Source organism: Styela clava, chromosome 11 (genome assembly GCF_964204865.1).
Source record: "Styela clava chromosome 11, kaStyClav1.hap1.2, whole genome shotgun sequence".
Taxonomy (NCBI): domain Eukaryota; kingdom Metazoa; phylum Chordata; class Ascidiacea; order Stolidobranchia; family Styelidae; genus Styela; species Styela clava.
This window is the reverse complement of record NC_135260.1, coordinates 848,472-873,659: the sequence shown is the minus strand read 5'-3', so window position 1 is coordinate 873,659 and position 25,188 is coordinate 848,472. Positions and strand designations below refer to the sequence as shown.

Genomic DNA, 25,188 nt, shown 5'->3' with positions numbered 1-25,188 from the left:
CTTGATGGTGGAGGAAGCCGTAACCGACCAGCGGTTACGTGAACCACCCAACGACGGCGAGGAGTCCAGCAATCCTCTCGCACATAACCATCCCTGCATGAGATTCGAACCTGCGAACCCACGTAGAGTAATTAGAGGTGCGGTGGCGAGCGTATTCCTAATGCTTAGCCCGTTGAGCCACATCGCCGAGCCTTAATAAGCCTGTTCGATAACCAGTACTGGTTTTACGCGCCTCTTTCACCCTGAAATATGGCCTATTTATAATTTATTGCAATTTGTATGTTTGTGCCCATTTTCAGTATAGTGAAAAATAAACTACTGAATGCTGCTCAAAAATTCTAGTTTCTAGACTAGGCAACTAGACAGTTATAATAATATCCGGTCTCGCAGCATGGACTGGATATTGTATCCTTGTAGCGTATCCATGGACTCTGCCGCGTTGTTTGTCTTTTTTCTGTCAAATAGTAACTTAGAGAAACTCAATATCCATAATGTGTTGTCAAACAGCTTGTCAGCTCGACCAGATCGTGTTTTCATCAGCACAGCCTTTCTTGGGCGACACGTGAAATGAGATTTTAGCGAGAACAACCGCTCGTAGATTCATACAGCTTCTTTATTACATAAATACAATTTACCACAATAAGTTCCAATCTCGTGTAATGCGAATAATCATTTGCGAAAGAATCTCACCCAACGCAGGGTAATTCAAATAGGTAGTGGCTAACGGTCGGTTACTGCTTCACTCACCATTTAAATCCAAGTACCCGACGTGATTATTTGGTTATTCACCTTCCTAATTTGCACTGGCGACCATGGAAGCGGTCGTGGTTTGCAATATGAATAGGCCGTTTTATGGCGTTCGCTTGTAAGGATTACAAAATTAATAACAGTGTAATTTTCTGATTACCTGCCGCCCTTTTCTTGGTATTGTTGTCTATATTTTTAGCGTTATTTACTCACTTTGGCTTAGCGAGAAGCTTAGCTTGACTTCGTTGTCTGTGTGAATATGAACCACTACTTCTGGCTCTTTCTATTCGTATTCTGTACGTTTCAAACCTTGTCTTAGCTCTCAAAAGCTGAAGTGGCTATGGCTATTGGAGTTAGATTAATTAAGTGAAACCCAGCTGCCTATGCGTGCACTGGTCTCTAGGTGGCGCTATAGATCCACGAGCTGTCTACTTTACAAGAATGAATTTGGTTTGCGGCGCTATAGTTTCTGGCGATCTAGTAAAATTTAGAATTTCGATGGCCTGTTGTGCTGAAGCGATATAAACGTTATAAGACTTGCATAATTTTTGTTGTTTCCTGAAATAGACGGAATTCATAGAAAAATCCTATAATATAGGAGAAGGGTAATTGATTGAATCTTGCGGAACCTATATTCTACTAATATTTATGTCGTTTTAAAATTATTATACATACCGCAACACTTTTCACGCCGCATTGCTAGACCATCCCCTTATTGCCTGTGCACTGATCTTTCCGCGGAGGCATCAATGCAGGACTTGAGTGTCCATGGAATTTGTTCTTTGCACTACCTACTTCGAGGGGTGCGCGTAAATTATATGTGATTTAGATCGACAACGGTATGCTCCCCAGCTGTTCATTTTTGGCAGAGCGTTTTTAAATTTATGTTGTTGTAGGCCTATATATTTTGCCATTAGCGATTAAACTATTTATGCCAAGGATATGGTTTCTGCGAGGCTAACTACTCATCCTTCTTCTATATTTTTGTGCCGGCGGATCCGTATAATGCAAGGATGCTGTAGCAAGAGTGACGATAACTATCCTATGTGATTCAAGAGTCTTGCTGCACACTAGGGAAGCTAGAAATGACTACTTACAAATATTCGATTCTTGTCCGATTCCTAAATTTACGATTCCGATTCCGAATATCGATTCCACGACATATTACCGAGAGAACAAACCCACTTAAATAATACCATATGAAATCAAACAAGAGAGCGATGTTCAATTATCTGGTGGGACAAAAAGGCCAAAACTAAATAGTAAATGTATCCAATCTGTCACAAGAGACAAAATCGCACAAAAAAACGAATCTCTCAGAACCCACAGAGATTTTAAAAATAAATAAACGTAAAGGCCTTCTAGTGAAAAATATATACATATTGAAGTTGGTGGCGTCGAAGCAACTCAACATAGCAGTAAAGCAGTTTATACAATCAGGTGAAGGAATTGCCACAAAACGTTACATTGTAATCGAATCCGGACTCGATTCCGCCATCCCTACTGCACACTAATAAAAGTTTATTTCTGTAACGTTTCGTCTGACCAAAATCAGACTCAGACTCTTGAATCACTTAAAACTATTTGTATCTTATTACTTATCGATTTTAATCGGTAAGTATGTTGATTGGTATTTGTCTGTCTGTCTGTTAGATGCACGCGATATCTTACGAAAGCAAGATTGAATCTGCTCCAGATTTTGCATGTGCATTCATCATATGTCGGACTAGAAGCCTATTGATTTTGTATGAATTATGTCCTATAATTAGCGAGTTATTAATTAATTAGTGATAGGACACAAGGTGTCACTATGGGGTAAGAGCGCTGTTTTGGGATCCTCTTAACTTTCGATCGATAAGTCTTCGGTCTCTGACCGATATTCTCGTTTAATGTGTTATGTGTTTGCTGATCTCCTGATGGCTATATGCGACACTTTCCTGGTGTTCAAATACAATTATAATCCAGTTAGGAATTCGAAGATTGACATTACGCCTCAAAATTAGGGAATTGTTCAAAATTTGAAAGGGACAGGGGTGTTCACGCCCTATATGGGGTTTAGAAAAATCACTGGCAGAGAAAGTCTTGTACTTGCATTCTGCCTTTATTTTTATATCTGCCCCAAATTATATATCTACGGATCGTTGTGATGAATTGTTGTTTTTGCGAAAATTAGACAAATATATTTCAGATTTTCCATTCTTAGAGATAGAAAAAGTGCTTTTAAATTGTTGTTATTTTTTTAAATTTCCTCTTAGTTGTGTTGAGCCGATATTTGCAAATTTTGATGTATTTGTTTTCATATGTCGAATTCTTTTATGTCATTTGACCTTCGTTCAACATATTCGAGTACGTTATATTGTTTTTCATATTTTACGAAACAAATATACACAAAATCAGTTAGTCACTCCCATATGCGACTAGAATTGCAATCGGGCGGTTAGCCCTGATCTTCCGTTTAAGTAGTTAAAACTAAAAATTTGTGTTGAAATATCGGACGGATCTATTGTACAAAGCCACTAATCCAAAAATGTAAGATTTGAGAATAACACCCCACCACGTTATAAAATAACAAATTAGTAATTATCCACTTTGGGGTTAAAAATGATTTAAAAAATTGAATTTCCAACGAAATCTGCATTGCTAACCCTAACGGAATAACAACTAATTTTTATTATTTGAACGCTGGCTTTTTACAAAAGATCCTGTTGGACTTCATAGGACTCTGATGTAATTTTGAACAAATAGATAAAAGTGTTATACATTTAGGGCTATCGTCTTGCAATTGCGTGGTCCATTAGTTTCGTAGAAAGGGATTTTTCGTCACAACAACAATTTTGCAAAACCATTAATTAATATGTACACTTCGTGCTCACAGATTCTAGACTATGAAATTCAGCCCGGGCCGATAGTTACAGAAGCTTATGTTTGTGCACCATATTGTCAGCGGCACGTGCCACAAGTGTGGCATACGTGCTCAACTGAATTATTGTTTATTTTGGCCTCTGCGTAATCTCCAAATTAACTTTCTTATCTGATGTTTCCGGTCATTTTAAGGAAAATACGAAGAGCGTGAACGATACGTGTTCGGACTTACTATTTAATTAGGCTGACCAGGACCGGCATTAATTATTGTTTTTCGGGACCAGCCCGCGTAGAGATTATATTTCGGAGTATAAGTTAATCTCGTCGTTAGATTTTATCGCCTTTAAGTGTGATTTAAATCAAAATTAAAGCAACTCTACTTTGAGAATCTTGTGTACGCGAAATGGACACGATGACCTGCACATAATTGCAATTCACAATGATTGAATTTAAAAATTTACACCCAAAAGGAGGGCGCTCCAGAAGTATGTGTACCATTATGGAGGTAACTAATTTTGTTCGCCTATTTTACATTAGGTTGTGTAAAGGGACTGAAACCTATGGGCAGGAGGTTTATTCACTTGGCTAACACAGATAATCCCCGAACTCGTAATAGAACTAAAATAAGGAAATCCGGAATAAAATTATGGCCCAATCCTAACCTGATACACATACTACGGGAGCACCAAAATGAGTGCGGGGCCCAACTGTGGCCACATAGGTTGCAGTGACTTGATGCTGGTCCTATATAGACATACCAGCTTGTAAAAATAACAAAATTCATGTTCATCGTACGACTTCCACAACACTGTGTTTGTTTATTTAAACAGGCCAATTGGTAATTATTGACTGACCAGTCGGATGTTTGAACACCTGGTATTCAAAGCATATTTTATCGCTGTCCAGAAAATACCACACAAGTTTTTAAATATAACATTATACAAAAAATTGTTGACAGGGTTTATTTTTCCATGGATAAAACTTTAAAATTTTTCAGAATGAATTGTTAGGATCTCCATCGTCACAATGTGTTATATCGGGGTTTGAAAATTTCACCTATAAAATTGAGAAACTATTAGAAAATATTGATCTTCTGTAAAATCCACCACACATTAAAGCAGAAAATTTTAAGATTTAGGAATAAAACAGAGTATTGCAGATTGCGCTCGCACGTTTCAAGTAATAAAATTAAAATAATAGTAAATAATTATCTAGTTAGGGATGATTTTAATTTCTCAATGGAGATTAGGGTTAAAGTCGAGTTCCTCCGGTTTAAGTTTGTCTGAAACCTATTTGGTTTTTAATTACAAATTTCGATTCTTTTAGAATTCCGACTATCAAATCTATATAGTTTATTCAACGTCCTGACAGAAACTAAGAAGAATTTGAAAATAGACTTTAATGCACTCGAAAACACCTCAATTTCAACAGCCTTTATTTTTATGTCAGCGTGCGGGATTGTTCAGTCCAACTCCTCATTTGCAGATCTCAAAAACTTTGTGTATTTAATAAAGTTGAAATAAAATTTCATCCAGAAAATTGATTCATTTCGCTGAGAAGTTCACTTTATCGATAAAGTAGGTAACGCTATTATGGGGTCATAAGTCATCCGCTCTATCGCTATTCATACTCAATTGTTACGGGGCAACGACTTTATCGCGTCATATTTGAAGTTCAGATGAATTGTTCCGTCACAAAGTATTTTCAATTTCACGCAATAACAACCATTGAATTTTGTCGAAACCCGTCTATTTCATCATAAATATGATTTTTCTAAGAACTTCCTACAAGCATTGTTCCCGATTATGATACAGTCACGCGTATTATGACGTATTAATGTAAAAGTATCAATATTTACCACATCAAAGGAACCGCACGCGAGGATTGAATACGCATTGCGAAGGACATTAAACGGACGATTTTTATTTTCAAAACTTATTTTTATAGAGAATTTCATAAAGTTTGCTTCACTATTACATAAATATATGCATATTTTATCATACAAGTTTGCACGCCGAAAAAGTAACAATAGAAGATTTGCAAGTTTGCTTGAAGCAAGGTCCAGATTCCTCAACTAAAAATGGAAAAGTAGTAGCAGAAAAGTCACACGTTTGCCCAAAGCAAGGTAATAAGTCATCAACTGAACATCCCGAATTGGCTCAAAGCAAGGTCCAGAGCCCTCAACTGAACATCGAAAAAGTACTAATAATAGAGTTGCAAGTTTGCTCAAAGTGCGGTTTCGATGTCTCAACTAAAAGTGGAAAGAGTACTGATTGAATTGTTTCAGTCCGCTTAAAACAAGCTTAAATTTCAACCCGGAATCCGGGTCGATTGTAAATTCCGACCGAAATCACAGCCCTGCATTTCGATATTGCCTAGACCCTAGATAGTCTCTTACCAGGATTACGAATTCGCTTTGTAAAGTTCTGCACGTAACATCTGTCCATTTTTGGAAGGCTAAATAGCGCAATTCCATGTTCGAACAAATTTACTATTTATTTTTTGTCATTCCAACAAAGTCATTGGACACGAAATGTATGGATAGTTTATTTAACATTATTATTGTTGCGTGAAAATCGATTTTATTCCCAACAACTTGATCAATCTATCTCAATATTTTAAAACTTGAAAATGAAAGAATTCACTAGAAGGATATTAATTTTGTGTTTTTATTCCCTCATCTTGTTCAACTATTTTTTTTTTAAATTTTGCTGTCTTTATTCCACGGGATCAGTTGTATGAATACTGGTACAATTCATTCATCATGTTTTCGAAGTTTGACCTTCGTGCTTAATATCTGAGTATTGCTCTCGTGTTTGTAAGCCACTGATAAGCTTAATCCTATGCAATGGGCAATCGGATTATGTCGTAATAAACATGATTTATAATTCGTTGTTTCAATGATTATGATGCCAGAATGCAAATTGAAAACCTCCTTTATGATTTAACAATCGGATTGAATCGAATTTCGTCTTTATTTTTTGAAATTATAATCGATATAAATAAACATATCGATCCATGCATACTCATATTTTCCTATGATGAAAAACAACACCATCAGGTTATATTGACATTACAACAGAGACGGTACTATATAATAACTATGGCAAAATAGCAACTCTCAAATATTTCGATACAAAAGTCACGCATCGGTACTGATAAGGCCATGACTGGGCATCTATTTTATATGTGCTGTAATCGCGATATCCTACGGGCCGGCCCGGTGGCCTGGTACTTGGCGCGTTTTCTCTCAGGTCCATTTTGATAAATAGGTTTGGGCTCTTCACCGCCTTAAGGTAGTTAACGCAGTCCTGTTACGGCTTTCTTCGCCACCAAGACCATGTATCTGAAATAACTTGTTAACTATTTCTACCCGACATGGACTGTTGCGAAGAATCTGTAGTTCGCCATATGATTTTTGTGTCCCTCTATGAACAAGACTTGGTACAAGCACTCGCTACTGTGCAAACAGCAGCTATTTTGTTCAGATGCTAAGTACGGAAATTTCCAGTTTGGCATTTTATACCAAATTTATTACACCATCGGTAAAGTAGTCGACATAGGGATTGAAAACGAGATTCCCTGCAATGCCGAAAGCGGTGAGCAACGCTTTAACCACTTAGAAATCGCGCGCACCAAGTCAGGCCGTGTTATCGCAGGGGCGAGGTTATTGGACCAGGGCACAAACAATTAGCCCACCTAGAATGGCGGGTCATGTAAGTGTGACGTAAAGAGTTACATTTTATAAACAATATATACAGTGTTACAAAAACAAATGCCGGAAACAATAAGCCTTGTTCCAAAACTAACTTTATTTGCAATCTCAACAGGTTCCATAAGCAATATTTTAGCTGAAACATTAAAACTTGGCTATAGTTTCGTTGTGGCAGCATCAGGCGGGCCAGATTGATTTACTAAACGGGCCGTAGTTTGCCCATGCCAGTGTTATCGGCTTGCTTCTCCCCGGAGTGGATATGGAATTTTTATCCTATCCTAAATTGCGCTGTCGGGTAAGCTTCATCTCAGATCAGAGAAAGCGTGAAATTCGATTTCAGAAACGCGAGATACGACCGACGCGTTCGTCTTCGCTTGTTTTGAGCGGTGTTCGGTCATAATTGACCTGAATGTGAAACAAAGCTGCAATGATTTGAACATTGTTTCGTCACGCGACGTCACAATTTTAACTAATTGCTTCCCAATCTCATAAAGTCATTAACGAGGAAAGTCGATTGTCAAATATATTTTAATTTTTAAGAGATGTTCCACAATTTCGTTAAAAATGGAGCCATGATCAAATAACACCGTGGCGTGCGAATCTTTCTTCACGCATTCGGTCCACACAAGGGTACTTTCGTAGTATGTGTACCAGGTTATGGTTAGGCCATAATATTATTCCGATTTTCCTTATTTTAGTTCTATTACGAGTTCGGCGACTGTCTGTGTTAGCCAAGTGAATGTACCCCCCTGCCCATAGGTTCCAGTCCCTTTACACAACTTGATGTAAAGTAGGCGAACGAAATTAGTGACCTCCATATTGGTACACATACTTCTGAAGCGGTTACACAAGCATCCATTGATATTTAGGAAGCTACTATTTTTAGTTATTTTTGCTCTGACCAAGGTCAAGGCGAAACGTTACAAAAATATATTTGTCTTTGTGCGCAGCGAGTCTCTTAAGACACGTAGAATAGTTATATTCACTCTTGTTACGGTGCTCCAGAAGTATGAGCACCAAGATGTCGCACAACCTGAATCCTAACTGGTACACACATACTGTGTTCAGGTTGTGCGCCATCTTGGGCGCATACTTCTGGAGGTCCTTTGCTACATCATTCATGCATTATATGCATACGCCTCTACAAGCACAATAGCATAGACGAGGGATAAGTAGTTAGTTCCACAAAATATTGGTTGACATTTTAATTTGACTTCCCTATTTTGGGAGTGTCCACACTTTTCTAAATTAGAAACAAGGTTACCAAACGATTGATAACCATTATAGTTGAAATATGCTTGTCCGAAGAAGTCTTATCTTACAGAAATACATTTGCGTTAGTGTGCAGCAAGACTCTTGAATCATATTAAATATTTGTATGCGCCTAGAATTTTTGGAATTCGGTTTAGAATTGTCTCCCCAATATATTACGCTCTAGTTGGTGTTGCGAGCTGGTATGCTTTGGGGCAATAAATTTTTGTATCAATCGCTTTTGCATATCCTTGTTTGGAATGTAATCGTGCAAAAAATCAATAAAAATTATTCAAAACACCGGTAATTACGTTTGATAATTAGCGCTCAATTAGTGCTTGACTATTCCTATTATTGCTCGACATATGTATATTTGGTAATAACCAGAGATTTTAGATTTGATCCTTTGTTTCATATTGTTTCTCTGTATTGGAAATAAAGTTACCCAACGATTGATAACCATTATAGTTAAAATATGCTTGTCTGAAGAAGTCTTACCTTACGAAAATACATTTGCGTTAGTGTTAGAGCAATAGGAAGGGGGCCACAATATTAGGCGCAAAACTGATTTTACTTTTCCTTCCCAAGGAAACTTCCCGTTCTTCCTAGTTTCATTGGTTGATAAGGTTACCTCACAGTGTGTTTTCACTTTGTTGAGCCACAAACGGTTGGGAGCCACTGCTCCAGTTAGGGTTGTGAGCTGGTATGCTTTGACAAACAGGGTAGTAGGCCATGCCGAGACGGGAAAAAATTTCTGACCTTTCACAATTAGTATATCTTTTTGTATCATTGGCTGTTTTTACATAGCTTTGTTTGGAATGAAATCGACAAAAAATCAATGAACATCGTTCAAAACACAGTAAAGTACGTTTACTAATTAACACTCAATTAGAGCTTGATTATTCTATCTAGTTAGCATCTAATTTATCACACTTTGTTTCATGTTGTGAGCATGGTGTGCTTTAATGATTAAATTGGCCGATCCGTGACAAGATTTTTATACTTTTAAAAATGGCTACGATAAAAGTTACCCTTACACAGATAAATACAATTACTAATTAACACTTTGGACTTGATTTACGATAATGATTTGGTTTCTGCGAGACTAACTACTTATCCTTCTTCTATTCTTTTGTGCCGGTGGATCGGTATGCATATAATGGAAAGATGCTGTAGCAAGAGTGAGGATTACTATCCTAAGTGATTCAAGTTCAACTATGTATTTCTGAAGAAGTCTTATCTTAGTCAGATGAAACTTACAGAAATATATTTGTGTTAGTGTGCAGCAAGACTTTTGAATCACCTTGGACTTGATTTTTCGTATTATTCTTCACACGTAGGCCATTCATCAGTCAGGCCAATGTAACAATTTCCTATTATTTGCGAAATCGATATTTTAGGTGTAAAATAAGTAAAAACGAACAAATGCAAATATTTGAGAAATATTTTGATACAAAGACGTTTCATTTTAACGCATTGTCATAGAAACCGTGGTTAATCATTACTTCATGTAAACGTCACACTGCACCTGTCACATATAATTCATTCAAGCCGCAGATTTTACTTGATCATGTATGGCACTGGGATAAATTGCACCGTTTTTGCACATGTTTTTTGCTAACAAAGCTCAACAGCTACTGACATGAATGTGTTACTATATTGAAAAAGAACAGATCTCCATTTTTATTTGACACATACCCATGCCTTCCAGTCGGACTAAGACCCTACACGGCTAAACATAGAAATGAACAAATAAATTGCACGTTTTTTGGAAAGCATTTTCTTTATCTTCCTTCTCCCGGATAAGTAGTTATAGGTACTTATTTATCGGAGAGAAACAGTTTTAAACTCTTTATACGACGCATATTCACACCCTTTGCTCCGAACAAACATGCTATAGTTTGGAAGCAACGAAATCTGCATGGTCCGGATATGACTTCCCAACTTATTACACCGTTGGTTCGTAACCTTTTATGAGTCGTGGCCCCTTTCCGGAGGCTTTTAGCACCAATTGTCCCCGCGTTCATCATTCCAGTGGTATTCCTACTATGAAACTATAGAGAACATGAAATTTTATTATAAAGGAAAAGTTTATAAACGAAATTCCATTTAAAATTAATTTTGAGCTCATCATTGGGCCCCTCCAACTGCTGTGTGCCCTCCTTCGGGGCCATGGCCCCCAGTTGGGAACCGCTTTATTACACCCTAAGTGAGGAGGGAATCAAACTTAAGATGTTTTATCTGCGATACCAACATAGCAACCACTAGGCCAGACGTTGGTATCACTTTCCGCATTGCGGGCCGGTTTAAAACCATTTTTTTTTCGCGGATCGGCCTCAAAAAATCACCTTTTATTCATCTTGCTTATCTAACCGGCATTAAAGTAAAATGTTCGATGTTGATTGACGATAAATTTGCTCGCATTATTTTGGTGTGAAGTTGCATTATTTCATCATAGGATGTTAAATATCAGTCAATCAGAGTCTCTTTTTCATTTTCAACTTCCGATAGAAATTGCTTCTAACGTTACAACTTTTCTTCCAAGCATTCTTCATGAAAAGTAGAAGCTCGGTAACAAAATGATAACATGGACGACCGCAGGTCCAAACCCCATCCCCCCGCCTCACCCTGGGTGTAAATAAATTGGGTAAGCGTTGCCGAATGAGAGGTTTCCGGTATCTTCTTACCTCAGCCTTGGCTGCCTGTGCAAGGCTTTGTTCGAAGCGACTGGCGTATAAAAAGCCAGAAATGTCCGAATCTAAATATGCCAAATCGAATGTATTTTAAATAACATGCACATCGCACTTTTTCGTGCTATCCTGCGACGCTATTTTCAAAGCGTGCAACCAATTTTACGGTGTGTTAACTAATTGGATTTTGCCATTATTATTTACCAAGATGCATTGTTATGAAATAATAACTCGATATTTCAAACAATGCCGACGCGTGTCAACAGACTGCTTGAATGTATTGCGAAATATCACCCAAGTATTACGCAATCTGTTATCGGCGTGAATTCTTTATTAATTAGAATTAGTTATGCTTGTTAATTAGGGTATTTATTAAAAGGATATTTTGCCAGCCTTATTTTTATGCGATATTTCGCTCCAAAAAAGGCTCTATTCAAATAGCTGATCGTTTGACTTTGTATGAATCTCTCTGATTAGATTTCTTTAACCATTGGACAGTTGAGCAATTTCAGGTACAAATACTACGGGAGTCACTTGGCTAGTCCCCGAACTAGTAATGAAACTAAAATAAGGGAAATATGTTCCGGTGTCCGCCATCTTGGTTCACATACTCCGGGAGTACCAAAATGTCCATATATCAGTTGCACGAATATTTTACATAATTTCATGCTTATCATCGCCATATTTCAGGTTGTTTTATTGAATTCACCTGAAAGGTAATGTTGTCATCAACTTATGTCGGCATTATTAGCGTCATAATTACACGCATTATTATCACCTTCAACATATTGTTACCAGATTGTTTATGATATAACAATCACCACAGGTGTTGTCATCTAAAACAACAGATCTTGCTTTTATTTTTTCGATTTAAATCTGTTCAAAAATATCTTTGTCAGTTTTTTTCGCGACTCTAAATTTACCGAAAAAATAAATTTATAATCAGACATAAGTGCATCTGAATCCTTTTGTTAAATTGTTGCTGTCGTTTGTTTTTTTGTTCTTGTTGGGTGTTTAGAGTAGTTGTTGAAATATTTTGCATCTTCATGCAAATATTTGACTGATGGAATTTTAATTTTTAGTATGTAATCAGAGATTGTTGAAGTTGACAGTTGAAGGTTTACTTTTATTTTAGTTTTTCAAATTTTTCTGTGTCGTCCCATAACTTTTCCCACGTTCAATCTAGTCTTCAAACTTCAATTGAATCTCCCTCGATGATAATTATGATTCAACAATACGAATATTAATGTACAAAACAAATTTTCACCGCGTGATTGTCTCACCATAATCAGCTTGATTCTAGACAATTTTCAAAACTATTTAGACGACGTTATTACTTGTTTTTGGTTCAATTGAGCTATTGTTTCATTATACACCCTACTGTGATGCTAATGAGAAATATGTTCGACTCGTCATCGAACTATAAAATTTGAATATTGCGTCATAATCAAAAATATGTTATCATATTGTCAATTTAAAATGCAAAATGACCTAATCCAAGTTTGTTTATCTGAAACTGGGTGACTGTACTGGCAACCAAATAAGAGGCGTGGCTCGCCGTGTTAATTAACTGTCTTATCGGCTTTCTACTTCCCTGGGATGAATAAGAAAAAATATGACCACGATTAATTGGTTATATAGAATGCCTCTATATGTAGCTTATTTTACAGGTCATGTGACTTCAAGTGTCTCATTTGCGTCTATATTTCGCAGGTTACGGCTTTCTCCGTCATTAAAGTCCAAACATAATGGACAACTATAGTCATACCCGACCTGGGTTGGTAATCGGTAAACGGATAGTCATGGTTTCGTATATTATAAATCGTCTTATCAACTTTCCTCTCTCCCGACATAAATATTAAAAGTCGAGTACAGTGTATCATTCAACTAATGCGTTAATAGCAATATAAATATATATATATATTAACCTAACCCATGTGTGGCCCATACGTAAAGTCGTGTTTTATCTTTGGCCTTGTTTAAAAACTCCTGCCGTTTTATTTTGTCATTATTTTGACATAAAGGTCGTTGAGGCGAACAATTGGATAAATTTGTGATGTCATAAATCTTATTTACTGACTTCCCATTTCTTCATTATGAGTAAACAAACGCTTCCCACTCTTTTAGTCGCGTTTCTCTCTTTATTTTAATTGCGGTCGCGTGCCCGAAGTGCGACAGACGTGAAGCGGGGAAGATAAAAAGCCAAAACCATTTAAATCGTTTTCGGCAAATTAAGGAAAATTCTTCGCAACTGAAATGACTTTTCGTATGATTCCGTATTGACTTAAAACTATTCCAAGACTCGCGTCGGTGGACATTTACTGGCGAGTAATACACCACCATAATTCTCGGCGCCTCAGAAGTATGTGTACCAATATGGAGGTAACTAATTTTGTTCGCCTACTTTACATCTAGTTGTGTAATGCGACCGAAACCTATTGGCAAGAGGTATATTCACTTGGCTAACACAGACAGCCCCCGAAATCGTAATAGAACTAAAATAAGGAGAATCGAAATAAAATTATGGCCTAACCCTAACCTGGTACACATACTACGTTCCAGTATCCGCCATCTTGGTTCACATAGTATGGTACCTAATTTTATATAGTTTCAGTAGCTTTCGGCATTTAATGAGTGTCCCATAACTTTGCTCAGTGATGTCTTCTTTACTTGAGTGGGTGCGTTGTGAAATTTCTTACACACGAAGAGAATTTTGCAAACTGATTTTGTTGGTTTCTCTTCAATTACTAAAATAATTGCTTTCAAGTATTCTGTTTCAGTAGCCGAGAATGAAAATGTCTTCGTAATATATTTCAAATTTCTGTTGTTTTGATAATATTTGCTATTCAAAAATCATAAACATATCATAAAATCAGAGCGGCATAGATTTCTCGAGTATACATGATTTGAAGGAACATGTAATGATGTGCGTGGTAATATGAGCTATATATGCTTGCTTGTATCTAGTATTCTCGTACTTTGCTTTTATCTTGTCGCGGAGGAAGTAAACTCCCCCTATATATGTTTTGTTTTCGATATCTTGAATTTTCTCTATGACTATGTACAAAACTTCAATAGCCAAGCAAGAGAGCAAGTACTGAAAATTAAAGAATGACTTGTCCCTTAGTTTCAGAAAGAAGCCATATCTTCCCCACAACAAATGTCACCCCAACGACAGCAATTTCCTCCAATTGCTAATTCTTTCAGTATTATTAGAAGTTTATACAACATGATTACCTGATAAAGATAACCAACATTATGTCGTGATTTCAGCTCGAGCCTGTCATTGCAAAAATACATCAAAAGTGAAGATGCTATGCACTATAAAGTGTTCAGAAATAACAGATTTTTCGTCTCAAAATATTCTCACCATATATATAAATACGAGTTATTACTCGCGCTTTTCATACAAATTTGTTGTACTTGTATTATAACATTTTATAAGCACCAATACTTGCTTTAAATTCCTTTTCGCATTTTCGCAGTTGTCTTGTCTTTCGCAGACAAGCTTCTTTACTTGCGTCCCTATTTGGGCGTAGTATACATACGGACCAGATTTAGCATATTCGATTACCATATTTATTATCAAGTCTAGAAGTGGTTGAATTAATGAGGAGCTTTCTACCAGCCTTGGATCTTTTGTAGAAACCCTGTCAGCGCTAACGTGGTGAGCTCTATCTGCTTTAAACGTGACGGGGCGTTTTTCTCAAATCTCACATTTTGCATTAGTGGCGAGGGCATTCTGCGAAGGTCCCCAGGTTATGAGTAATACTTTACTATTAATTTTGAATACGCGAGACTGACCACGCGTTAGTGTATCGTACGCGTAAAATGAAAGTATGCTGTAACAAGAGTAAAAAGTCTTGATGCACTCTAACACAAATTTACTTTTGGGAGCATATGAAGATACTCCTCTCCAAAAAATCTACTGGATCTTAAAGAAATCCATTATTATAATAGCATTGACTATGTTTTTCTTCTTATGATCCCTACATAGGGTTCACATATGATCCCTAGGGGGAAGGGTCTTTATATGATCCCACTTTTGCAGCAAGACTTTTGAATCACGTATGATATAACAGACAAACTCCATTACGGCAATGAACAGGAACGACATTGTTTGCTCTTTCCAGTTGTGAAATCATCTAAACATCATTGCTTATAAAGTTTGCCTGTATAGACATTCAGAAATGTTGCAAAAATTATATCGTTTGCTATCGACCAGTCGTGCATTTCTAACTATTTCGTTAAATTAGGCTTTGTGTAATACATTTTTCGACCATTCATCTATTTCGTAGACGCACGTCTCGTGGCTGGCACGCGCCCAGATATCCCACTGTGTTCCATTTTTGCCCCCCTACCGTGAGTCTGTATATCGACAGTTGCTTTGCGAGCGAGCAGTGATAGACTGAATTAAGAAGATTTTGAATAAAAAATTGTATCTTAAATTGTGCCTCTTCGGACAATATTCAGCCTTTTAATTCTAATCCGACTTTATTGGGAACAAAGTGAAACCATGGATCACTTGTTGGGTTGCTGTTTCCCTAAATCCAATGGACTTATTGACGTTTAAAAATTTCATTATATAAATGAAAGAGAATTATGTCATTAGATGGCTGTTACTTTTGTCTGATTCTTTCCGATTGCACTTGGGCCCGATATTTCAAAAAATTGCTCCTTATTGATACGATACATTGTCTTACGTTATAATCAGTATGCCCGCATACTTGGAACGCCCCACGCATAAGGAACAAATAACGGGATGACTAATCTTAAATCCGACTTGGACTGGTAACCGACGAGACGCCGTGGTTTGTCTTATGATTAGGCCGTCTTGTCGGCTTTACTCTCCCCTTGGATAAATATGTAAAACCATATTACCTTGAGTTAATAGAAAAAAAAACTTTGGACACAAACGTTTGGGTGCTTTAAAAGTAAACAGCTTCCAGTGAAACTTGGGATAGTTAATCGGCCAACCATTTATACGATTGATTACCGATCACATTTATTTAGACCAGTGGTTCCCAAAGCTGATTGATTGACCAGGGGCCAAAATTAAAAACGGAAAGACATTCGCGGGTTGGGAGAGGAGCTCGCCCAGAAAGGGCTGGTACGTATTCTCAAGATGCTTTTAAAATCAATTGTGGCGAATATACACCTGCTCGAACTGTGATAATGACGTAACAATTTATAGATAGAGATATTTATAACGCAAAAAGCCAAAAACACTAATATTTAAACTAATTCACTCAATATTGCATGATTGCTATTTCACTCAAGTTCGGTGGGCCATATTTAGTTGTTACCCGACCCGTAATTGACCCGCGGGCCGCGATTCAGACCATTAGCCGACATTAAACCCGGATTCGCCTCCAACTAACCTTCAGTGAGACTCTCGATTTAAAATTTCTTAATTTCCTCAAATAATCGATTTTTAAAATAAATTCTAATTATTATTTCAAATAATATTGACGCAGCTTAATTAGCTTTATCGATTTATCGGCCCACGTACAAAATATGCAAACAAAATAATTGGAAAACAAACGTACAATTTCCACAAAGTCTACATCCTATTTCGAGAAATAAAATGAGTTGGTGGTATGACTATACGTCATACGCAGTATAGTTACGTCACATTTAATTAAACGATTTGACTACATGGAGAAAAACGAAAAATTCAAAATTGAATATTGCTTGTTTGGCAAAGTCTGGCCTCGGCTAAACGAAACTTTACAGAAATACAGATTCTCTTCAATAATACAGAACAGCGTTTCTCAAAGTTTTTTTTGCTATGAAACACCTACTTATCTCGCCTCGCGGAACACCAATAAATTGGAAGGTAAAATTGTTGGAAGGTTTCAATAAAATTCAGCCTATGGTAAAATTAGAAATTTTGTTGTAAACTTTAGATTTCAAAAATTAGACCGGCGGTCAACGATATTGAACGGTTAATGATAATGCATATGCTTTCCAGTCTAGCACCAGCAGGCATGTCCGCTTGTTTAGATAGCAAGGGTTGTTTGTCGCCAGTTAGGAGACAAATTTACGACCCAGAGTCACCGAAGTATGGGCGAAATCTCCATGGCGACCAATTGGGTCGCAATTTTGATCCTTGTTCGGCGTAACACAGTTTAAGAAACGCTGATATAGAATAGTCGTCTTACTTTAGCCTAAAAGGGCATTACTTTTTCAATTATTTTTCCTATTAATTACTTTTTCGATTGGCATTGGTAACCCAACTCCATTTTGCTTTCTATTGATGTTAACAGACGTATATTAGGCCAGATTTTGAACAAAAGTGGTTTTCCGATATTAGAAATAATTCGTGACCGCATGAAACTCGCTCAACTTTCTAAGCAAATCGGCTGGCCATAATCATATATCAAAATCGCGAGTTAGAGACTCGGGTTCGATCAACCCTGAGCAATTTAATCCCGTAGATGGGTATTAATCGTAAAGAGGGCACGGAGGTATTTTATTCTTGAAAAAGAGGGACACATTTCCAAAAATTGGTACTCCTGAGTATGCGTACCAAGATGGCGGACACCGGAACGGTCATAATTTTCCTTATTTTAGTTCTATTACGAGTTCAGGGACTAGCCAAGTGACTCCTGTAGTATTTGTACCCAAATTTATGACCTAACCCTAACCTGTTACACATACTACGTTCCGATGCCCGCCATCTTGGTTCACATACTTCAGCAATACCCAAATATCGAAGACTCTGTGTGTTGAACTTAGTCAACTTTGTTTTCAAATATCGATTTGTTGTACCAAGCAAACTAAATTCTGTGCGCAATTGCTACTAACAGATGTTTATTTGGCTGGATTGTCTATTGACTATTTCTTTGATTGAATCGAACAACAGTAAATTGATTGGTTTTCCAATATTATAAATCGTTAGTGACCCAGAGAAATTTGCGATTACGCCAACATATCAGGTAACTCTTTGGCCAGGGCTGTGGATTCTTTCGATTTGGACCTTCAGATTTTCAATGGGAATGAAAAAAAGGCCAAATTTGCTACAATACCTCAAAAGTCTTAAGTTCGTTGAACGTTCTTAACACTTGTTTAAATTCGGCATTATATCTGGGTCTGACATACTTAAAGACTATTCCAATCCCTAATGTTGTTAGTGAGTTCGTCGGCTATCCGCGGAAAAAGCCCAAAAAAAAAGTATCACAAACTATCTAGTTTTCGTCGGGTTCGCATTGGTATATAATGCTTGAAGTTAACTCGAGAACACGGAGAACAGAATTTATCCCGAAAACACTGTTTACAATCGCATGAAAACGAACTTACGGATCTTTCCATAATGTGCTAACTTTGTTTTTAAACTTATCAAGAGGAATCGATTCGCAATATATTGATTTATATATAGCGTCTGTCATTGTGTGATATTTCGCAGAGGAATTCACTGTAGAAATGGTTCCGGGAATCCTCTCTTTCATAAGTGCAAATCACACTCTGACTGATGCGTTACAGCAATACTTTAAAAATCAGTAATACATTTGTGTTTAACTGAGTAGTATGGTAATGTTTATTCTTGCCACAGCATCCTTGCATTATACGCATACGGATCTACTAACATAAATGTATTGAGGAAGGATTGGGAGTTAGTCTCGCGTAATCTATACTAATAGTAATTATAAATACACGAACACGTGTAAAATTTACTCCCTATAAAATAAAATCTAAAATTTCAAAAATTTCAATTTCTATATTTGACCCGGATAATCTCTTATCGACCTGCGCCTATTTCGAAACCTCTCTTTCTCTCTCACTATGCGTGTGTGTGTACCAGGTTAGGGTTAAGCCTAATTTTATTCCGATTTTCCTTATTTCAGTTCTATTACGAGTTCGGAGAACATCTGTGTTCGCCAGTATACCCCCTGCCCATAGGTTTCAGTCCCTTTACACAACTTGATGTAAATTAGGCGAACAAAATTAGTTATCTCCCCCGTTCTCAACCTTTTTTTAAGCACAAAGCAATGTTTTTTGTTTGTTTTCAATAATTTTTATTTTGAAGAAGAGAAGAGACAGCACGGGACAAAAAGTATGAAAAAGGGCAGTGACAATAACAAATAATACAAAATATAAAAAAATAATAATTAAACAAAAAGTTTAGTTTTTGTGTAGTCGGTTTCAGGAAAATCATTTTTTTAAGTTATGGGGGGTATTAAAGTACATTCGCTCAAAGCAAGGTTACAGGATTTTACTTGTACGCGAAAAAATCTCTATAATAGAGCAGGAGCTGAGACAAACTTCATCAAGTTGAAATAATTTAAGTCAGTACGGCCAAGAAATTTCACAATAAAATATGGCATAATCGAACTTTTTTCAGTCAAGCTTCAAAAAATGGCAGTGTTTTTTACAAATATGATGATATAATAAAATGATGACGTAATAAAATTATGATGTAACAAAACTATCAATTTTAGTAAAAAAACGTGCAACTTGGCAGTAGGGTTTTTATCTTCGTATCATCGAATAAACATGGCATCATGATAATTCAAAGATTTATTGGCAAATAGTGGACCTTAGTAGGTGAAGGCGAGCTTTATACAAATAAATTAAATATTAAAAAAAATTGAATCAATTGTAAGTTTTCGAATTTTTTGACAAGTTTTCAATAAGTTCTATTTAACAAATTGCCTAAGATAGAGCAATAACATTGAATTTTTAATAGGAAAAAACGAAAAAAATAGAAAATTATCTCATAGAAAAATACTGTTCCGAACTATGGTGAAACATTTGGCCACCAGTGGCAGTACACAGCATGTTTGGGTGGGGAGGGATTTCAAATTGCTTGGGTTTTTGGGGGCTGCTAAATGGAGAATCCCCGGTGTCACTGGGAGTTGGAGGAGGAACAAAAGTAAAATGTTGATTTCCCATGGAATCAGCTGACATGAGGGGACTTCCACAGTGGGGGGAAGTGGCCGAAAAAGGTGGGGTGGGGGGAGTATGAGAAATAGGGGCAAGTCCTTGAAGTGTCATCGGTGGAAGAGGGCGCACTTGAGGTTGTTGATATTCAACCCCCACATTATTGTTGCTATTGTTATTATTGGTATTCCTGCAATCGAAATCATAAGTTGGTAGATTGTGGGAGTTGACATCAAATTGTGACGTCATAAAAGGTTGTTCGAGGGCCAAGTCGTCAAAACATTCTGCGATTTCGTTTGATTCGTTTTCTTGCTCATACATTGGCATTTGTTGATGGTATTGATAGGCTTCTGGAGGGTATTGTGACATCATCGGTTGTGTCGCTTCTTGCATCATCGGTGACGTCATAAATTGTCCTCCAGTTGTTGATGACACAATGTTTTCGTCACCATTCATAAAATTGTTTTGCTGCATCACCATTGCTCGGTCGGTGTTTCCGTTCTTTAGCATTTCACTGAGACACCAAATGTAATTGTAAGCGAATCGCAGAGTTTCGATTTTCGTCAGTTTTGTCTCGTCGGGGTAAGTTGGGAGAACTTTTCTGTAAAGAGAATAGAATTTTTAGTTTAAAATTGAATAAATTGGTGCCGGTTACTATATCAGTAAGGGCCTACTTTAGCACTGCCTAATCAATTTATTACACCTCGAGTAATGCGGGTAATATAACTAACCAATGAGTTTCAATATAGCGAATGAACGCCCGCTTATCCTTCATCGCAATGCATTCGCCATTATTTGCTCGAATCCAAAATGGCGACCGAAGCATTAGCCATATTGATTTATGAATCTCGCTTTAAGTGAAATTCGAAGCGCAGTGTTTACGAAATAATGTGTTGGTAGAAATACGTATTTGAGGAATAATGACCCATTCCATATGCCCAATCTAGTCATTTGCATATATTTCTGCCTATTTTAATGTACAGGAACGGGAGAAGTATTTTTGATGTAAGGAGTGCACATCACGAAAATATCGCTATCCCGTAAAATGCTCAAATATAGCGCTAACAAACCTTAGACGTTCCAGGGCGTCGTTCAGTCCGTGCATTCGGTTCCTTTCCCGATCATTAGCTTTTGATCGTCTCTGCTTTTTCAAATGATGAACAGTCTCCGGGCTTCGATCGCGTTTGCGCTTCTTTTTTGATTTCTCGGATTTTCTAGTTTCTTCGTTTTTATTCAACGATTTTTCCTGAAATAGTGAAGTTGGACGTTTATACCAAAATAGAGAATAGACATTCAAACATTCTCATATATTTTTTCGCTAAGAGCAAACCTCTGCACAAAAGAAAGGAGCCACTATATACAGATATTGCTTTATATGAATACATATGTAAATATGTTACATAAAGGCAAATACTCCACTGCGCTTACGAATCACTTGTATTTACTATAAACTACGTTGCCTGGTATTTTATCAAAATCACATGTCGAGGCAAAAGCCGTTAAGTCAAAATATGGACGTTTATATCATTGAAAATGAAACATTGCGACGTTTTGAATAGTATTAGTTGAAATTATCAGTCGGACAAATGTTTGAAAGTTATTTAAGATATTCACCTCATCGTCTATTGACGACGTTATCGCCCTCGTGAGTGATTGAAAACTCTGCGGAATTCCGAGATCCCAATTTCCGGCAGTTGTGGTTGAAGATACCGATGTAGTTGTTATTTGCTTGTACATTTCGTCATTAGCTGATGACGTAGTATCCAACATAGTTTTGACTTACGATAAATTTATAATAAACGTAAAATTCTGAAAATATGAAAAAAAATACCAGTTTAGTATATTATTCTAAAAAATTGAACAACTGATTCTCAAGATTGTTACATCACGGATACAAACTAAGGTGCGTATTGTGAAATCACTATGGTATTGTTGTATCACAAACACTGACAACAATCGATAATATTGTGATTTATGATTACGGAATGAATATGACATCATAATCTGAGATATTATCATGCGGCTGATTGCGCAATTTTATTTAATCTAACTAAAATTCGAATACTAAGCTATATTTATCATTGGCTATTACTTGTGTGCGAGACTCGATCGATGCTCACGCAGTATAGAATCAGAAATAGGGATGGATATATAATCGCTATTTAAATGGCCTCCTTTGTAGAGGACTATTGGGCTTCCATATAGACATTAGGTTACAATTGGGGATGGATATATATATGACCTAAATCGACATTTGAATGCTCCCCTATATGCACCCAATAAATAGACAAATCAAAGCCTCCTTAGTTGGACGCTTCTAGCCTGTCATCAGGACTAACATTTTCGTCTTTTTCGAAACTCATTTTCTGGAAATTCCGATTTTTTTGTTCCCTATCAATCGAATGATTCGGATTCCTATTCCTAAACATCGACTTAATTCTAATTCCCTTGCTACTCTTCTCCCCAGTTTACCATCTGCCGCTCTGGGAGCGATCGTGCCCCAATGAGCGAAAACGCGTCCCTGCTTCACCGCGAATCGAATTATAACTTGAATCGGATTTTGGGCTGAAATGTTAATCATATGTCTTAAAATAGAACTCCATAACTCGTTTACAATATTGAAAATTAAAATTATATCCGAGGTAGCCGCTATTTACCATTACGATACTTCCTGATCAACTAACATACAAACGCAAATAGAAAAGCAGTTGTGAGAAACACGCCACTTCAAACATATTTCGCCGGCGGAATTGAAATCGTATTTTGCAACATAATGTCGAAATATTTTTTTCAATCTTCGCCTTTCTTTATGTATATATCATGTAACATTTAGCTGAAATCGAATACAGCATAGTTGCCTAAATGACAGCCCAACAGCCTTCCACGCAAGAGAATATCAAAATGGCGACTGGTATAATATATACATCCATATGTATAACTAATTTAACAATCAAATCACTCCCATATAATTACTGATTTTTTATTCGCTATGAGAAATAAATTTTCAACACATATTGGAATATCGTGAAAATTTCTAATTTTTGCTATTGTACACTGTCTCGCGTTATTAGTATTTCGAAGGAGCTAAGCTGGGACTAATATTATTCAAAAATTAAGATTTTGCGCATTTACACATCGATTTCATTTCCCTAATTTCGCATAATTTTGATGCTCATAAATACCTGACGAAAATAGCTCTCTGATTCGCATATAATTTCTCAAAATAAGCATCTACTCACGAGAGAGGCACGCGACCCAGTGCACGGCGAGAGAGTAATGATACTGGAGAAAGAAATTCGCTGGTATTTATGGCGCGTGCCTGGGAACATTATGACAAAACAATACCGCATAAGAAAAAAGAGTGAGAGATTAAAAGAAACTAAAGAAATCCCGCGTGGAAAGAGTGAGATAAGAGAAGATAAGAAAAAAATGGAATTTAAAGGTCCCTAAGGAGAGAGAAAACTCATCTCGATATAATAATTAATTGAAAAAGGAGAGAGCGAGAGAAAAAGGAAAGGACTTCGGTTGCTGCAAATGCTCTCAACGCGATACCAGACGTCTGCGAATAATATGCTGTTTTTCTGCTGAAAACCAAGACTGAATGCACCAGACCACAATTTGAGAATTCCATGCGAAAAATCTTGGCCTTCACTTTTCCTTACTTGATTTGACTCTATACTTTCCAATTAGCTAATTCGAAAGATGTAAGTCCTGGGTACCTAACAACCCGTCGCATGTCTGCGTAGTTTAGATTCAACCAAGGTGTTATATAAAATGGAGGGAATGTAATGAAATTCTCCTTACCCTAGTAAAATTGTCATTTTTTGCATTGGGAACGACTTTCTCCCCAATTTCTATTAAATTGCTACTAAATTTGATTTGATTTTTATTAAAGTTTCTCTTAACCTGCTTGGAAAATAAACAAACAAACAGTCAAATCCACAGGTACCAATGGCGAGACGGAAACAGTTTGGCTTCCGACGTCTGTATCTTCTACTCCTCATCTTGCAGACGACGAAAAATTTCAAAACGTCGTCTGCAACAAGTCAGTCTATGACATCACTATAGGTTTTTGAACCAATATGACCATGTGCCATTTTACAAATTAATTTTGATTCACCAGTTTATTATGATTCAATACACAACATTGAGAAAAGGGTCGGTATTTAGCGGGCCATAATGGGCCCGCGCGCCGCATTTCGCTCGTCTGATGGCTGGCTATGCGTTTACAAAGTTCCGAGATCAGCGCGAACCGAATTATAAGACTTTGCTCAAAGTGAAACTTATCTGCAAGCAAGGCCATGCCTACTCACTCAAAAGAAGAAAAACTCACCTCTGAGCAAAGTAACGGGCGACAACTGAAATTCCAAAAGATTCTCAAACTATATTGAATTATGGTCGTGCATTACGTGTTTTTACTTGAAAGTAAAGGGAACTCGTCTCTGGGGCAAAAAAAGCGGGAGAACTCAAAAATATAAAATGTCGTTTGAAACTATATAGTTTTATGTTGGTGTATTCACTTTCAATTTCATTTATTTAAATTCGCAAATTATTCTAATTAAAATGTTCGAAGATTATTAAAATTAATTTTCTAAAAATGTCCGTTATCATTTATTGTTATGTTTCGGTATTTAAAACAACATATTGCCTTCAAATTCTTCTAAAACGATTATGATAGAATAATATACATTACTTTCGTCACAATTATCGGCGCACTTTTGATTTCAGAAAGGAAATGCATCTAGTTTCATCAAACAAAGTTTAGGAAACACGTGCGATACCGATATTATGAGGTCACAATTTAAACATTTGATTGTTATTGTTTGCATAATAATACAATAGTTGAACACGCAATATCGAATCATAATCGCTCTCAACTTATCCTGAATAAATAATCATTATTTGTAAAATTAAATCTTCCGTGTTTGATGGTCGCGGGCGGGTGTCTCCTGCGTTCAAGTTGAATAATAAACAAGAAACATTGCCTTTAAAATAACACTTATGCCTGATAGCGACGGGTTTTGCTTTTATTATTTGAAC

General features: G+C 36.7%; 1 protein-coding gene across 1 annotated transcript; it reads right to left on the bottom strand.

The window, feature by feature from the left end:
• Nucleotides 1-19,259: 19,259 nt before the first annotated feature.
• LOC120348056 (uncharacterized) lies at nucleotides 19,260-22,966 on the bottom strand. Its single transcript, XM_039418166.2, has 3 exons — nucleotides 21,763-22,966; nucleotides 21,219-21,394; nucleotides 19,260-20,749 (listed from the first exon to the last, which is right to left on the bottom strand). Exons 1-3 carry the CDS (start codon nucleotides 21,916-21,918, stop codon nucleotides 19,978-19,980), a joined length of 1,104 nt encoding a protein of 367 aa, XP_039274100.1. The 5' UTR covers nucleotides 21,919-22,966; the 3' UTR covers nucleotides 19,260-19,977.
• Between the last annotated feature and the right edge of the window lie 2,222 nt (nucleotides 22,967-25,188).

Excerpts from the sequence above, each read along its gene's own strand:
- LOC120348056 (XM_039418166.2), bottom strand. The coding sequence starts at position 21,918 with ATGTTGGATACTACGTCATCAGCTAATGACGAAATGTACAAGCAAATA. Across the intron at positions 21,395-21,762 it reads CGTCGTCAATAGACGATGAG|GAAAAATCGTTGAATAAAAA; the intron begins GTGAATATCTTA and ends TCACTATTTCAG. Across the intron at positions 20,750-21,218 it reads GACGCCCTGGAACGTCTAAG|AAAAGTTCTCCCAACTTACC; the intron begins GTTTGTTAGCGC and ends TTCTCTTTACAG.